This window comes from Microplitis mediator, chromosome 6, assembly GCF_029852145.1.
Source record: "Microplitis mediator isolate UGA2020A chromosome 6, iyMicMedi2.1, whole genome shotgun sequence".
NCBI lineage: Eukaryota > Metazoa > Arthropoda > Insecta > Hymenoptera > Braconidae > Microplitis > Microplitis mediator.
In genome coordinates this window covers 17,913,847-17,932,421 of record NC_079974.1, presented here as the reverse complement: position 1 = coordinate 17,932,421, position 18,575 = coordinate 17,913,847, and the positions used below count along the sequence as shown (strand labels likewise).

The window sequence follows — 18,575 nt, the reverse complement described above, 5'->3', positions numbered from 1 at the left end:
TTAAAAATTTTTTTTAGTTGATTTTTTATAACGGTTTGAATACATAGATGTATAAGTAATCGATATCTCTCAACTGAATTAAGAAATTTTAATTATGCTTGCGGTAATTGAAAGGGTTCGTTAAAAACTCGAGTTTAATCAGATTTGAAACCTTCATTTTTTATACTTGCTACTCTCTTTCGCTTTTACATTTTGATTTGTAGACATAATGACAATCAGTAAAATTATTTGAAAATAATTATTTTCAATGTAATGCAAGATTAATTCTAAAATCCGTGCTATGAATTTTTTTATTCAACTAATTTCGATATTTATTTAATAATTCATAAGCTTGAAAATAAATTTACAACTTTTTCTGGTTATAAATCTCCATTAGTCATTTTCCGCGATGTGCTAAAATCGATGCCTAATTAAACATGTCTAAGCCCACACGTGCTTTCATAAAATCGACATGTATACGTTTTAATTTGCGATTTAAATATGTAATGAGTTTTGAATCTACTTTTTTCGTTCAATTATAAATTTTTTTTGGGCTAAAATATATTTCCCGAGTATCCAAAATAAATTTCAAAAGAAAAAAAATCAACCAAAAATTTTATGAATAATTTCCTAGATCTAACTGGGTCCAAAAGATTCAATAAATTCAATTTACTTGAATTCTGAACGATTTTTTTGAGCACTCATATCGCATTTACGGCAGTCATTTTTTGAAAATATATTATTTCCATTCTACCGATTTGAGTAACTACCCTGATTAAAAACTCCGATTGAAACCGCTGAATTCCGATTGAATCCGATTGAAGTTCGATAGACTTTCAATTAGAATTCATTGGTTTCAATCGGAGTTTTTAATCAGGGTGTACTTCCGTTACGTGTGTTGTAGTATAGACTTCTCAACACCCTGTGTACCTTTGTGGACACGATGTAAGCTTATAGCTTTATTTTTGTTCGATAAAAATATACCATATGAACATTGGTATGTCCAGTTATATTGATCCTGACAATAAAACCAATAAAAAGAATGCCTATTTTATAAAATATCTTTATTTTCGCTGATATAGCTCAGTAATTTATTTACTGCATCACAAATAATGTTATACACGCTAAAAAAAAATACTAACTATCACTATCTTGTGATAAGGAATGATTACCATCTGTATGTTATAATCATTATCATACTTTTATGTTAACTATTTGTTTCTCATATAGTAATAATTACTATTGCCGATAGTGATACACGGAGAGAAATTTATGGTAACAATTACAATATATTATGGGAATGGTTCCCATAATGCATGGTAACCGGTTATTTTCTTGAAATTTTGATTATAAGAACGGCACCTATATATTATAGTTATCATTACTATAATATTATAGTAATCGTTACCATAATATTATGGTAATGATTACGATAATATAATGGTGACGGTTACTATGTATTATGGTAACCATTACCATAATATTATAGTAATGTTTACCATAATATTATGGTAACGTTTACTATAGTATTATGGGAACGATTACCATAATATTATGGTAATCATTACCATAATTATTTCACATGCGATATGGGAACTGTTACCATAATTATAGGAATTATTCCCATACTTATGGGAACTTTTCCCAGAAAGTATGGGCCTATATCCCATAATCCAAGTAATCATTACCATAACGGTATGGGATGATATTTCATAAACGTACTAGGAACGGTTACCATAAATTTCTCTCCGTGTAGTTACCATCTAGATAGTAATATTTCTTATGTCTAAAAATTTTTTTAATTTTGCCTTCTAAGATAGAATTAATTATCATCACGGATAAGAATGGTTACCATCTAGATAAGAATGTTTACCATCTCCGATAGTAATAATTAACATAAAAGTATGATAATAATTATCATATACAGATGGTAATCATTCCCTATTACAAAATGGTGATAGTTAGCATTTTTTTTTCAGCGTGTAAGAATGAAATTGTTATAATTTAAGATGAATAAATCTTAAGATCTTTGAATTATCTTACGGTTATTATTGAAAACGCGTTTTATCGTAAGCATGTCAACCAAATTTTTTTTAGGATGTCTGTTGACAACAAATTGACCAGTTTAAGTGACTCAAGTAAACAGTTAAAAATTATCCTCAATACAGAACTGATGAAAAAAAAAAATTGATAATTATTTAAAATAATTTGCTTGCAATTAAAAGATTTATCCAGGCCATTGATTTTATCTATAGTTGCAGTCAACCTGGATAACTTTGCTTTATCAGAGTGTTATTGACCGACTTAAAAAAAAAAATACTTAAGCATGACATAATCAATTAATTTTTTATACTAATTAACAAACAGTTTACAAAAGAAAAACCTAACGATACTTTTGAAAGATGGTCCAAGTTACTTAAGTGGGCCAAAGTTATTCAGGCAACTGTAATCAATTGTCATAAATATTTCAAAAATTTATAAATTTATAGATGAGTTTTAATGATTATTAAAAATATCAAGAAGTGTAATACAAAAAAAAAATATTGTAATTTTTCATGAGTAAAATGAGTTTGATTTAGATGACATTTTGACAAATACAGTACATTATTTTCTGGTTTAATGACGCAAATGGAACTATTCTTTTAAAGCGATTGTGATTAAACGAAGATCCCCAAGATGCATCTTAAGAAAAAAAGACAAAGAAGGAAAATACAAGCCAAGAAAATGATGTTTATGTGGAAAACAATTTCACAAAAAATACTAAGAACAAACTGATTTGTCCCAATTCAATCGTATCTATATTATCCATTCTCGTCAAGTTATATCAAAGTAAATCGCACTGACTTTGTCTACAAGAGAAATAAAATAAAGAATGAAAGAGAGAAGGAGAAAGAATGAAGGAAATAATAATAAAAAAAAAAAAAAAATACTGTGATTCCCAAAGGATCGTAAAAAGTTCCTGGGATACATTTCTTCAGGACGCGCTTGCGCGATTTCACGTACTCTTATCCTCTGGGATCCTTATATAAATGCCACCACTTGTTGAGCAATGCTCATACCTTCACAACACCGTAGGTATCGTTTATAATAACCTACCGTCCAACAATCGAACGTCCATTTAACGAAATCTTAAAATTTATCCATTTGATTAAGGTGAGTAATTATATTTTTATTTTTAAATTTACTTAACATTTATTTACACAATTTATATCAACTAGTTTTTCTATTTTTTCGCACACAGTATTTTTAACTATATCATATTTTCTTATGCGTTTAATTAATTACAAATTTAATAAATTAAAAAATTTTTTTCAAAAAATTATTTTATAATTTTTATTAAAGCTTTTTTTCATTCGTTTTTCTTTTCATTTTTTTCCGATTGTCTGACAAGTGAATTTAAAATGACTGTAGGAAAATTTCTCGCGGCTCATTTGGATTCTAAAAGCTAAGGGGGAAATGAGAAAAGTCGGAAGTGCCGGACGTCCAAGCTTTTAATAATATTGACTGTCTTTTATTCATTTAAGCTCGATCGTGATCGTCGCGTAATTTTTTTTTTTACCTTTACATGTTATTTTTAAATAGACTTAAAATATTTATATATTTACATTTAAATGTCATAAATCGTGATGTTTATTCATTGTTTATTTAGACAACATGTATTATCAGAAATTATTTTTAAATATTTTTTCTTTTCATTAAACATTACCACGTCGATTCCATATGCCATTGTCTATTTATATGTAGATTCGTGTGCTCCAAAAAACTGACTTTTTAGAACCTTTTTCTACAATTAACTCGATATAAAATTTGTAAGAGGTTGCTTAAGAATTACGAAAATTCGAAAATGATCGAAATTCGAATTTTTTTTTTGTTTTTTTTTTGACTTATTCTTTCTCGTGCCAGAAAAATGTTCTATCTCTAAAATCAATACAATGCTGAAAATTTTGACTCAAAATAAAGATTTTGAAACGTCGCTCAAAAATTTTGAATATCAATTCATAATATGTAGCAAATACTTTTAACTAATTTTTGTATTTTTGAGTAACTCAATTATTTCCATTTATTTTCATTTAATATGATACAAGTCGATGGTAAAAAAATCAAGAAGCTTTAATATAAATATTAATATACAAACGCCGCTCGAAACATTCAAGAGACAGGATTTGGAAACGTTCAAAGTTCCTAAGTGGCGTTTGAGTATTTAAATTTTGGGCTGAAATTTTCAGCATATCTGCGATTTTGCAGATTTGAACTATTGCTGCCAGGAAAAAGAACAAATGTAGAGAAAAAAATTCAAATATCAATCATTTTTGGCATTATCAAAATTTGTGAGTGACCTCTTAAAAATTTTTTATCAAGCTGTTTTTTGGAGAGGGATCTTATACATGTTAAACCAACAAATTTTCATTGAGACTCGAAAAAAAAGTCGTTTTTTTTTAGCAACCCTGATATATATATATATACATATAAAGTTCTGTTTAGTGGTGTTCCTTGTTCACGAAATGTACTTAACAAAGTTACCGGCATCAACCTACATCTCTGTACAATTTACTAATTTTCTATATAATTGTTACATCAAGTACGATTGTATTTTTTTTAATATCGTAATTCAACGATTGTTAATTTTTTAAAGAAATCATGTAATAGAGTGCAAACCGATCAACCGTTAAATCGGATAATAGGTAAAAGTAAGGCACGATAATCGACACTTTTACGTCTTCTTTTTTTTTGCTTCATTCATTTTATCGATGTGTACTATAAATAATTAAATATTTTTTTTACTTCAAAATTTAATTTTTATTTCCAATTATACTTATGAATAATTATATATGAGTAAACTTTATTCATATATAAATAGGGGACTACACTGTAAAAAGACCGGTGTTAAAAATAGACTCAATTTAACACCGCATGGTGTTAAAATGAAGTAACAACGGTGAAAGTGTAATTTGACGGTGTTAAATCAGTATAAAAAAAAATTTCACGTATTGAAATTAGAAAAAAAAAAGGATTACATATAAAAATTTTAAGAATATTATCTGGAAGACATTTTAATTTTGCTGTGTACTTATTTAAATAATTATTTATTATTTATGTTATACGCAATTTATTAAAAAATTAAACAATTTTACGCCCACCATTTAAATCACCAATGATTTAATTAATTAATAGAAACACTGTTTAACTGTAGTAATAGAGTCAATAAAAATATTCACGAAGTAAAATATTTTCAACACCAAAAAATATTTTAATACCGAAAAAACTTTTTAACACCGCTTTCGCTGTTGAAATTTAACACCGAAAATTTTATCACCTACACCGCCTGGACTTACCCCGGTTTTTTTTTACAATGTATGAATATTAATTATAAATTTTAGACTGAAAGGCAGCTTACTTTTGAAGGAAATAAAATTTTTAGTTGCATTCAGGAACTTATTTGAGAATTAGAGAAGTATAAATAATGAAATAAATTTGGAAAAAAATTAGGACGCGCATGTAAGATAATTCAAGTTGTAGATTAAAGTGAGCCTTGTGACACTAGCCTAATAAGCTTGGACAAATGACAGGGTGGATCGATGATGAAACCGTATAAAATCATTTACTCACAAAAGCCTAACTTGGTGATTTTTCTTTTGATCATTTTAACAACTGATATCCGCATCATATTTATAAAGTGTAAATGCTCAATCACTATTTATTATAGCATTTAGTAAATAATATTTTTTATTTTTATTGATATAAAGGGTGCGGTCACGGCCGCAATAAAATAATTAAATACATGCGTGTAAAACGGTGTGATCGTAATTTCGAAATTTGGGTATTGTGAGAAAGGTAGAGTAAATTGATCCGTAAAAAGTTTGGGAGAACGTTACGGTTCAAAATTTCAGTGACAAAAAAGTATAATATCTTTTTTTTTTAACATCAATTCAATGTTTCTTTTAATTTGATCGCCCTCATTTTAAATAAAAGTGAATTTTCAAAGTCAGCTAAATTGAATTTTACAGCTAACATGAATCTTGAGGAATATCGCCAGCATGGTAAGTTATTTTTAAATGTAAAAATAAATTATTTAAATTAATTTAATAAAAAAAATCGTTATTTTTATAATTTACTTTAAACATTATAATAATAAATTTCAATCGTTCAGTTTAAATAAATTTTATTTGAAATAATCAATTTAAAGAAGATATATAACTGTTAGATAAATGTGTATGCAATAAAACAGCGATAAAGTGAATTTCACGGACACAGATATTGTCTTACCGTAAACTTTATGGGATTCGAACTAGTGTCTATACATTTATTTTTATTTTATTTTTTTTTTATTTTGCGCCTATGGTAATAAAAAAAAAAAACAATGCAAATTTTTGTCCGTATATTCAATCAATTGCAGCAGTATAACAATAAATAATCCGTGCTTAAAAAATTTATTCATGTTAATTTAATTATTTTTCTCGATGAATTCATTATATTCAATTTTACAATCAGTTCACATTAAATATTATTCAGCACGAATATTTAAATTTAATTTTAACAATTATTATTCTATTATATTTTAATATATAAGGCAAAGAAATGGTGGATTACATAGCAAATTACCTTGAAACAATTCGAACAAGACGAGTTTATCCGGCAGTGTCACCTGGATACTTGAGAAATATTTTACCGATATCAGCTCCAGTTGAAGGTGAACCATGGGAAAATATTTTTGAGGATATTGAAAAATGTATTATGCCTGGGGTTACTCATTGGCAAAGTCCTCATATGCATGCATATTTTCCGGCACTTAATTGTCCAGCTAGCTTATTAGCAGACATGTTAGCTGACGCTATTAATTGTCTTGGATTTACTTGGGTAAATAGTTTCATTTATCAATTTTATTATTTTGATACACAAAAAAAACTAAGTTTGAAATTACAAACTTTTGATTCTTCGTGATTCTTTGAAAAAAAAAAGTTTAATCATTACAAATAAAAAATATTTGTGAAAATAATTCAGAAATTCTCATACCAAAATACTTCATTGAAACCAATAATTATGTAAAATTGATAAAAATTTTTTGTCAACAAACATTTAGAATTTTTTCAGAAGAATGTGTAAATTTTATTTGAAAATATTTTATTTCATAGCGAGTAAAATTTCTTTTTTGTAAATGTTTATAGTCATCAGAAAAATTATGGGGTAAGTTGGTCATCCTGAGTAGTGCAGAGATGTAGAATTTTGAACAAAAAAAATTTTTCATGGTTACTAAAAAAGAAAATAGTATGACAGTAATGCTCCTATAAAAAATATAACAAATTTTTTAATTCTGTGTTAAGATTAAATGCAATTATGTAAAATAAATTACATATCAATATTCAAGTTATAGCCAATAGTTACAGAAAATTTTTTTTTAAATGAACGAAAAAAAAAAAATGTTTTTTTTTAGTTCGTTTTACGCTTACTAGCTTTCTTGCTGATTTTGAGTAAAATAACTTGGATAATCAACACGAAAAAAATTGTTCAGTGGCCAAAATTTTCATATGTTCGCACTATTTTTGATGACCAACTCACCTAATATTTTTCTAGAGACTAGCTCAACGTTTATAAAATAAATTTGTTTTTGGTTACAAAAGGGTGTCCCATTTTGCCACACTCTCTCTTAATATTAAAAATTTGCAATAAATTAATTTCTCGGATCAAGAATGTATTTTTTTCTATAAAACTTATTTTTCTTTCTGCATGGAAAAAAATTTTGGCTCGAAACCTAGCAATTTTTATTATGCTGTCGACCAAACTTGAAACAGGAAGTGAAGCATCCAAAAATTTATTATGCTCTTATAAAAAATTACTATGCCGCATCGTAATTATTATCATGTATGAAAGTAATCATTAGTAAAGCTTATTGATGTTTCTCGCGCGTAATAAATATTGTGATTCAGTATAATAATTTTTTGAATGAGCATAGTAATTTTTTGGATGTTTCACTTCCTGTTTCAAGTTTGGTCGACAACATCGTAAAAATTAGTAGATTTCGAGCCAACATTGTTCTCTGTGTGTGTATTATAAAATTTGTGTTTTTATATTGTTATACTATTATTATTATTATTTAAATGTAGGCATCAAGTCCAGTTTGTACAGAATTAGAAACAATTGTAATGAATTGGCTTGGAAAAATGATTGGATTACCTGAAGATTTTTTACATTGTCCGGGTGGATCAGGTGGTGGAGTAATACAAACAACTTCCTCTGAATCAACTTTGGTTTGTCTTTTAGCTGCTAGAACACGAGCTATACGTGCTATACAAGAACATGAGCCCGATAAGTCACCAGGAGAAATTAATTCTCATCTTGTTGCTTATTGTTCGGATCAGGTAAAAAATTTAGTGGACATAAAAAATTATTGAGATTCATCATTTATTTTACTTATGATTATTATTTTTATTCAATAATATTATACATTTATGTAGGCACACTCTAGTGTAGAAAAAGCCGGACTTATTGGGCTAGTACAAATGCGATATATCGAATCAGATGATAAATTAAGTATGAGAGGAGACATGTTAATAGAAGCTATTGCACGGGATCGTGAAGCTGGATTAGTGCCATTTTTTGTAAGAATTTTTTATATTTATTTTATTCGGCTATTTCATGATATCAGCATCGAAATTTCAAGGTTCAATGCCTGTTTTGCCAGTTGACGCAAGCCAATTTCAGGGTGAAACGATTCAGCTGGCAGAAACTGATCAATTTTTTTCCTTACACTGAAAGAAAGAAATATTTGTCCAAAAAAAAAATCAATTTATTTGTAGTTTTTTAAAAATATTTCTTAATGACAAATAAATATAATTGGCACCACTAAATATGACAGTTGATCATTGCAGCCAGATCGTGCGATATTTTTACCCGGTCCTGTAGTAAAATAGCATGGAGTGTAATGGCAGGAGGGGGTGGAAATATCGCACGATCTGGCTGCACTGCAGTTGATTCAAATAATTTCATAATTTGACTGAAATATATCATTTATTTGTGGTAAGTGAATGATATATTTGTGGTAAAGATAGTAAATTCGTAACGAGTAACGAAAAATTTGGCGATACTTATATATTTAGAGCACATGGCCCAACTAACATTTATTTGCAGCAATCGGATCATTTCTTTATCACAAATTAATCACTTAGTTCACACAATTAATTTGCTAAAATATATTATATCTTTCTCACAATTAAATATTTATTTGGCCGTATCCAAATATATATCTTCGGCTCAAAAAATCTTTTATCCAATGTAGCGAAAAAACTCCTTAATTTCTGACTTGATTTGATTCCTGTCAAAATCACATTCACTTTATTTATCTCATTCATGTATATAAAACACAGTATTGTTTTTTTTCGATTCGCTATCGGTCAGCAATTAGCCTATTTCGATTGACTCCAAACATTAAAACTTCCAGTATCAATGCAAGTAACATGACAAATGTAGTGCTTGGCATGGAATAACACGATTTCAGTCCGAGTGATGTTAGTCCTTACCTAGAAAACAGTTTATTTCATTCAAATAAATAAATTTGTTTGAAACTATTGAGAAGTATCTATTTGATTGAAATAAACTTAATTTGGTTAAACAAATATTTAATTGAATCAAACACTTGCATCAATTTGACAACAAGATCACTTATTTCATTCAAATATATATTTGTTTATAGTTAACAAATCTTGTTTGAAAAAAATTACACTGTGGCTTACGGCGTTATGATACCACCATACAGATAAAGATTTATTAACTACAAAAGAAAATTTGTATTTCATTCAAATAATAGCTTGAAATAAAGCATATCTTTACTTCGAATAAATGAATTTATTTGTCTCAAATAAATATTGATTGGGTCCATTCAAATATAGGATTTATTTGAATGAAACAAATCTTATTTGGATCAAATAAATTGTTCGCGCAATCGGGGGAGTCAACTCTACCCCCGTCTAAAATCCTCTTGTCCCATTTCTTGCCACACAATATACTAATAAAAGTAAGTAAAAAGTATTAAAATGTCGTGAAAAGAACAATCTTCTTACAAAGTCTCTTCGTTTTAATATACCTAATTATATTTTACCTGTATATAAATGTCTGATATCTTAAGTCTGACAAAATAACTCCCATGAGAAGTTTATTTTTATACTTTAGCTCTAATAACTCTCATTATTTTTATTATTATTTATAGTAATAGATAAGCTTCGGAGATAAATTATTTTAGATTAAATAAAATAATTTATAATATTGAAAAAAATATATATATAATAATAATATATTGTCAGGTATGCGCAACTCTTGGTACAACTGGCGCATGTTCTTTTGATAATCTGTGCGAAATTGGGCCGATTTGTAAGTATTCATTTTTTAAAATTATTAACTTAAAAAAAACAAGATGCGTTACTTTTAATTAATTCAAATTTAAGGTGAAAAAAATTGCATTTGGTTACATATCGACGCTGCTTATGCAGGAAGTGCTTTTGTCTGTCCTGAGTTTCGTGGATGGTTACGAGGTGTCGAATTTGCTGATTCAATTGCATTTAATCCAAGCAAATGGTTGATGGTTCACTTTGATTGTACAGCGATGTGGTAAGACATATCTTACGGCACAGCTTTACATTTATTGATAACTGATAACTACCCGTGTAAAAAAAATTTTTGTTCATAATGAATTTCAATTTGAATTTCCTGACGAAACTCAGTTCGTGACACGAATATGACTTTCATCATGAATTTACTCCAACTTTTCGTTTAGTCAATCCGTACACTGTTAAAAATCCGGAGTGAATCCGGAGTTTTAAAAAAAATCGCTCCGCATGCGGAGTGAATTGAGAGTTTTTTTTTAGCGGAGTGATCTCGGAGTGATGGGGATTTTATTTCACTCCCAATTCACTCCAGTCCGGAGTTTCAACATTAAAATTAATTCATATTAAACTGTTAAGCAGCGTGTGTGTGCGAGTGCGAGTGTCTGTGTGTGCGTTTATGCGAATGTGTTCGTGTATATTTTCGGGTGTGTGTGTTCGGGTGTGTGCGAATGTGTGCGTGCGTGTGTTCGGGTGTGCGCATGTGTGCGAATATGTCCGTGTGTGTGTTCGGGCGTGTGTGTGTGCGTATCGGTTGATCAGTACTGTAATACACGAATTTTTATTTCGATTTTACTTAGTGGAGTTATATTTTATTAATAATATTTTTAAAACTCCCTTCCGGAGTGAATTTCACTCCGAGGGGAGTGAATAATTAAAAATTCATTCACTCCGCATTCACTCTGGATTTAATTCGCATTCGATCCGCAAATTTTTTACAGTGTATTAATTCTAAATTCATTTATTCTGTCTTCGAATTGGACTTGGGACGATTTCGATCGAAACTGGACTGAATTTTTACCTTTTGTCAAATTCATCGACTAAGAAATCGCAAAATCAGATAAGATAATATAAATCGTAATTTAATTAAAACGTCTTAACATTTATATTTAGATTGAAATTATATATTTTTTTAAATCAAAAATAACAATTTCACTGATGTATAATGATCATTATTTTACATTTAAGCCTTAAACTTTATTACAGACCATTCTCAGGGCCACGAAAATCAATTCATAAGTTTCCGAGCTGAACCACTACCGGATCTTTCTCATTTTCTTTTTTTTTTTATCATTTCATTTCCGATCTAAAAATATTGCAAACCTAATCTATTCACATTAAGAAATTTAAAAATTATGTAGTATTAATAATTGTTAATTTTTTTTAGGGTAAAAAATAGTCAAGCACTTCATAGGACATTTAACGTTGATCCTTTATATTTAAAACATGAAAATTCCGGTAAGGTTTGCAGCGATTACTTATTTATTTATATTTTTCGCAATGAAAGTAGGATTTTTATATAATTCGATTACATTTAAAGTTAGTTATCTTGAATTACTTAAAAATAAAATACACGCATGATAATATTTAATTAATCTTAATAGTTTTTGCGACAACTGATAAAATTTATATTCAAAGTGTGGATTTTAATAAAAAAATAATTTTTTCGATGTTATTTAAGCTCGATTTAGTTTCAACACTTGTATATAAATTAATTTATGATTTATTTGAAAAATATAAATTTTTAATTCATTTTTTTTAGTCAGAATTCTTTTTTTTGTTTTCAAAGTTAATAGAACGTGATTTAGAGGCAAAAGTTTTTTGATTAAATCGTTATTTATTGTAATATCGTGTATAATTATTTTCAATAGTTGAAAGCATCATAATAATATTTATGTATGCAATTATTATGTATTATAATTGTGTTTGGAAAAAAATCTCTTTTTGCAATATACTTAGAATGTCGTTTATGGTACACGGAAAGAAAATTACGAAAACGCTTCCCATAATTCTATTAAATTTCTTTTCTATACCAACATAGGAATTATGACCATAAATTATGGGAGCAGTTCCTATAATTACAGGAATGTTTCCCATAATTGTAGGAACAGTTCCTATAATATTATGGAAATTCTACCTATAACATTATAGGAATGGTTCCTATAATTATAGGAATCCCTGATTCAGAAATCTCATTTGAAATGATTCAATCTATATCGTCAATTTCGCCAACTTTGAATTGTTTCGGACCGTGTTTGAATTATTTCGAATTAGGTTCCTCAATCAGGGATGGTTCCTATAATTTATAGGAATTGTTCCTATAATATTATGGGAATTGTTCCTATAATATTATGGGAATTGTTCCTATAATATTATGGGAATCATTCCCATAATATATAGGAATGAACCCTGTTTTATAGGAATCATTCCCATAAATTATAGGAACCATTCCCATACTATTAAAGGAATGGTTCCTATAATAGTATGGGAACCATTACCATAATATTATAGGAAACGTTCCGATAATGCTATTGGGATAGTTCCTATTCCAGTATGGAAATGGTTCCCATAACGGTATGGAAATGGTTCCCATAACGGTATGGAAATGGTTCCCATACTGTTATTGGAACTATTCCCATATATTATGGGAACTATCCCTATAATAGTATGGGTACAATTCCTATACCATTATGGGAACTATTCCCATAATGCATAGCAAAAGTTCCCATATTTTCTTTCCGTGTACACTTCTAAATTTAAAGACAATTTATAAGATAATATTTTGAATTTTTTTAAAATCTATTGAAATTTAAAAGTCAAAACTATGATTATATTTGAATTATACTTCTATATATTCTGAATAATGAAAATTTTCTTGTTTTTCTTGATTTATTTTCTACAAAACATAGTTTTGAGGTTTTTTGATCATTGTTATTGAGTTAGAAAACTGTTTATTTTAAATTTCAAAAAATTTTAAGTTGTTTTAAGTTTGTCCTTTTTTTTTAGATCGAGTTTATTTCATACGCGATTTATATATTGTAACATAATTTTATCAAAAAAAAATTCTTTATAACTATTAATTAAAAATGTTAAATTTTCAGGACTTGCGATTGATTATATGGTAAAATAATAAATAATTAATTAATATATTTACACCCAAAGGTAACCATGCACTGTATGATTATAAGAAAATTTTTAATTATTTTACAGCATTGGCAAATCCCATTATCAAAAAGATTCCGTGCTCTCAAACTTTGGTTTGTAATCAGAAATTACGGAATAACTGGATTACAAAAACATATCCGTGAAGTATGAAAAAATAACAAGTAATAAATGATTATATGAAAAATAATTAAAGTAAAACATTTTGTTTTTTTGGTAATTTAGGGCGTTCGTTTAGCTCAAAAATTTGAAGCTTTAGTATTGGGTGACTCGAGATTTGAAATTCCAGCAACAAGGCATCTTGGCATGGTTGTTTTTCGTCTTCGTGGAGAGAATTCATTAACAGAGAGACTGCTTAAAAAAATGAATAGTACTGGCAGAGTTCACTGTGTTCCTGCTTCATTGCATGGAAAATACGTTATACGTTTTACTGTTACTTCAACAAAGTATGTCATTATACTTACATATTATTATTGAATTGATAATAATACACGCACATTTTAATAAAATGTATTTTTTTTTTATCAAGTACAACAAATGAAGATATTTTACGTGATTGGGCTGAAATTAAAACCACTGCTTCTGAAATTTTATCATCAGCTACTGTATCACCGGCTAGAGTTAAAGTTTCTCTTGCAGGTAATTTAGTTATCTCTAATGAAAAGTCATCATTTTAATCATCATACTCTAATGATAATTGGTTATTAAATATATATATATATATATTATAATTATCATAGAGACGCGTCAAAAAAATGAAAATTTTGGATCAAGTTTATTGCTTGCTAATTCCCCAATGTCACCAAAAATAGTCAATGGTAGTTTTGCAGCAATATATGACACAGCTGACGTTTTTAATGACTGTATGAAGACATTTGGACAACTACGCTTAGAACCACGTGACAGTCCAGGTAAATGCATCCGAAAAATTAAAGACATGCCCTTTTAAATTTATTTTTCTGCCCTCCGGCCGGAAAGTGGCAACTTTCCTGCTTCGTCGAGCAGAAAAATAGTATACCCCTGGCGGTTTTGAATCACCCTGGAAACACCTTGGAATCACGGTGGATTCACGGTGGTTACACGGTGGGTTTTTTTCATTTTATCACCGTGATTCCACGGTGGTTACACGGTGTACCCACCCTGATTCCACGTACACCGCGTAATCACCGTGGAATCATGGTGGGTATACCGTGTAACCATCGTGGAAACACCATGTAAACACCGTGGAATCAGGGTGATAAAATGGCACAAACCTGACGTGTAACCACCCTGGATCCACCGTGATTTCACCGTGTTTCCACTCCCAGGGTGTTTCCAGGGTGATTCAAAACCACCAGGGATGCACCTTGGCCAGTAAAAAAGAAAGCCTCAGACCACATGTTTGTCAGCCTCGGCTTCGCCTCGGCCAACAATTACATTTGATCTGAGACTTTTCTTATTTTACTGGCTTAGGTATGTAATATACTATTTCTTGATCCCCGACCCGAAAATACGGACTTTCGTGCCACGTTTCACGCCAGAAACTACGACTTTTGTGGCTTGTTTGGATTACAGCGCGCTCTGGTGGACTACGTGTTTTTTCTGGCTTGGTGGGGTAATGGCTATATTCACAAGCACGCTGTATGCAATACCGGCAACTAACTCGTACATCTCTACATAACCTTGCATTTCATTCGTTTATCAAACATTGAATATTTCATAATACTGTTACTAGAAAGTTGAATGTCGAGATTGTGTAATATAAAATAATAGATCAATTAATTCAATTTTAATCATTTTTGTTTTTGTGGTTATAAAAGTGATAATGGCCAGCTTTGCTTTAATCAAAAAATTTATAAATCAAGTTTGATTTGACTGACTGCTAATAATATTGATATGCCGGAAAAATATTCATTTATTTATATGTTCTTTTTATTCTTAATTTTTAGTGTCAGAATTCAGTTACTGTGCAATTAATTGTATTTTCTTTATGATATATTTTTTTAAGCCCGCCCCGACCAGCAAAACCTCGGCTCTGCAAAAGTCGGGCGGCGCCCCCGTGTTTCCGTATTTTCGGATGGGGATCAAGAAAAATACTATACAACCTACGGCCAAAAAGTTGGATGCTCTGACACAAGGAAGCGAAGCCTCGGCATCTATATTTCATGCGCCAGAAAATCCAACTTTCTGGTCTAGGGTAGTAATATACTAATTAATTATTTACTTTTTTTCTCTAATATCGATGTTAAATTAAAAAATAAATAATTTTATTGAAAATAAAAATATTTTTAGCAATGCGACGTCGTATTCGTGGTATTTTAATGTCAGGTAAACAATTTTCACTAGATTCACGAATGGACTTAGTTCAGGTTCGTAAAAAAAAAAATTAGAAAATTTTAAAATGTACGCCTCAAACACTCAAGCATCAATATAAATATTAATTCAAATTTAAAAAATATTGCCGTGAGGTGTTTCGTTTTGTTTTTTTATTTCAATAAAAATTTTTTTCTCAAACCTGTTTGTATAGTACTGCATTTTATATATTAATGATTGAATTCATTTATGTACGAGGCATTCTTATAAAAACAATCTCTACTACCTTAATATCAACATTCTTTTATGGCATTCAATATTTGAATGTATCTTTTAATTTAATTCACGTGAATTTGCCCGCGATCGTTATTTTGATATAGAGAAAGTTGGGCATATTCTTTCCCTTTATTCTTATTGTTAAGCACAAATTTCTGAACCCTGATTACTGATCAGTGACTGATGAATCTAACTCAAATTGTATTAATTTATTAAACAACATATTTTTTCGACACTCGTATGGTCTTTATATCAGTATCCTATATAATATAAATTGTATAAACAATAGGGTGGTCGTTAAAAATTAAAGTTTCTCAGGCTTCCCATAAAAAGCTTCTTTTTAGTGAAAAAATACCTGGGGAATTTGGTTTTTTCTTTTTAAGTAAAAAGAACACGTGTCGCAGGACGATCAAAGTTCATTTTTCGATACAATCGCAGTTTTTTTCAAATATCTCATGAGGTATGCGGATTAAAGGAAGAAATTAAAGGAACAATTTTGTAGGAAATTAAATTTTTAACAAAAAGAGTTGTATTCATTTTTTTTATAAAATGTGTATTTATGAAGATATTTTTAAAAAACTTTTTTTAGATCTCCCTGATTAAAAAAAATGATTAAAAATGATTTCACACGTTAAATGTCCATAAGAGACAGGATTAGAAATGATTTGAAGGATTAAAAAGTATTTAAAATGATTAAAAAACAAATCATTTTAAATACTTTTTAATCATTTTTTTTAATCAGGGCTGATGAATTGAGCGTTTTAAGGATTACAAATTTTGAAAATAAAATTTCTCTAAGTAGAAACTACAACAAGTATTAATGATTGATATGTTACGAGTTACGAAGTTGTCTATATTTAAGAACACACGTTATTTTTAACATTCGTAATCCTTAAAATTCTTAATTAATAAGACCTAAAAAAGTTTTTTTAAAATATCTTCATAAATACACATTTTATAAGAAAAATGAACATGACCTTTTTTGTTAAGAAATTCAATTTCCTACAAAATTGTTTCTATAATTTTTTCCTTTAATCTGCATATTTAATGAGATATTTAAAAAAAACCGCGATTGTATCGAAAAATGAACTTTGATCGTCCTGCGGCACGTGTTCTTTTTACTTAAAAAGAAAAAACCAAATTCCCCAGGTATTTTTTCACTAAAAAGAAGCTTTTTATGGGGCGCCTGAGAAAATTTAATTTTTAACGACCACCCTGATAAACAAGTACAAGTGAATTAGTTAAAAATAATTAAGCGAGAGTACAGGGCACAATTGCTTTGCGCTTGAGGTGTACAAAATTGAAAGTTTAAAAATATTTTCTGCATTCATTAAAACTATCATTTATTTTCATATTTTTTTTTTTTATTAGGGATATGCGTCTTGTGGACGTCCTTTATCGGAACCTAGTACAACACTACCGTTAATGAAAGAAGATGAAGATTACAATGGAAAAAATGATTCAAATCTCAGTATCGACAAAACTGATAAATCTATTGGTAAGAATGTTTCAACAAACAGCAATAATATACAAGAGTGAATAATAAAAATAAAAAAAAAAATATATCAAATGTGTAACACTCAATCTTTTTAATAAATATATAGATAATGAATTAATTTACTTATTGTTTAATTAATTATTCATGTTGAATAATTGATAACGCTCTCGTAGATTAGTGTTTAAATAAAATTATTAGTACATAAAAATAATTAAAAAAATTTAATAATTAATGAAGAAAAACATATAAGACTTATAATTTATGAGAAAAGATTGAGCACAATTGATTAATTTAAATTTATAATTAGTATTTTGTTGTGTGTAAACTGATTAACGAAAATAAAAATGAATAAATAATAAAATAAAAATTAAAAAAATAAATTGAACTATTTAAGGCATTTATTACGATAACTTTACATCGAAATCAAATTCCGACGATTCGATTGACGTTAATCGTCAGGTGAGTTTTAAAACAAACGTCGACAATCCTATCAAGATGTTGGAAATAAATGAATTTTTTGTGGAGAAACCTATTACAAAAAGCGAAACCATTGGTGGAATAAGTGGTTTAATCAATACTACACTTACAACTCAATCACATTCAGATGAAATGATGAATAATAAGGATTACAAAAAATAATCATAAACATTATTATTTTTATTTTTTAAGTTTATGTGAGAACAAATTTGATTTAAGTTTGTTATTATTTAAATTGAATAGAAAAAAAAGTGGTAATGTAAAAAAAAAAGTATTTAGAAATAAATTTTTCTTTGGTTGATTTATTTTCTTTTATTTTCCGCCCACTAATTCTTGTACGATTTTATAGAAGATTTTATGAGATCTTGTTCGATCTTATGAGAAACATACATGATTATGTAAGAGTCCAGTATGTTTCGGACATGTACATTGTATGCTTGAAATAGGGAAGTTAAAATGAAACTTAACAAAAAAGCTCTTTTAAAATTTTTTTAAAATCGTTATTAAAGTAAAAATGAATA

At 28.5% G+C, this 18,575-nt stretch overlaps 1 protein-coding gene across 4 annotated transcripts; it reads left to right on the top strand.

Moving 5' to 3' along the window:
* Nucleotides 1–3,013: 3,013 nt before the first annotated feature.
* Nucleotides 3,014–18,330, top strand: LOC130669743 (histidine decarboxylase). 4 transcript variants are annotated; one of them, XM_057472787.1, is made up of 16 exons: nt 3,014–3,132; nt 5,985–6,017; nt 6,548–6,834; nt 8,079–8,333; nt 8,430–8,573; nt 10,272–10,338; nt 10,413–10,575; nt 11,737–11,807; nt 13,451–13,470; nt 13,560–13,658; nt 13,737–13,957; nt 14,041–14,150; nt 14,252–14,422; nt 15,783–15,859; nt 17,451–17,577; nt 17,972–18,330. In XM_057472787.1, exons 2-16 carry the CDS (start codon nt 5,990–5,992, stop codon nt 18,214–18,216), a joined length of 2,085 nt encoding a protein of 694 aa, XP_057328770.1. In that variant the 5' UTR covers nt 3,014–3,132; nt 5,985–5,989; the 3' UTR covers nt 18,217–18,330. The 4 variants fall into 4 exon arrangements, with proteins under 4 accessions (XP_057328770.1, XP_057328772.1, XP_057328769.1 ...); XM_057472789.1 differs by lacking the exon at nt 3,014–3,132 and adding an exon at nt 5,364–5,600; XM_057472786.1 differs by lacking the exon at nt 3,014–3,132 and adding an exon at nt 5,364–5,655.
* Nucleotides 18,331–18,575: the final 245 nt, after the last annotated feature.

Bases quoted from the DNA above. Each gene is read 5' to 3' on its own strand.
- LOC130669743 (XM_057472786.1), top strand. From the start codon at position 5,556: ATGATGAAACCGTATAAAATCATTTACTCACAAAAGCCTAACTTGGTG. The intron at 10,576-11,736 runs GTAAGACATATC...AATTTTTTTTAG, and splicing joins TTTGATTGTACAGCGATGTG to GGTAAAAAATAGTCAAGCAC. The intron at 15,860-17,450 runs GTTCGTAAAAAA...TTTTTTTATTAG, and splicing joins CACGAATGGACTTAGTTCAG to GGATATGCGTCTTGTGGACG.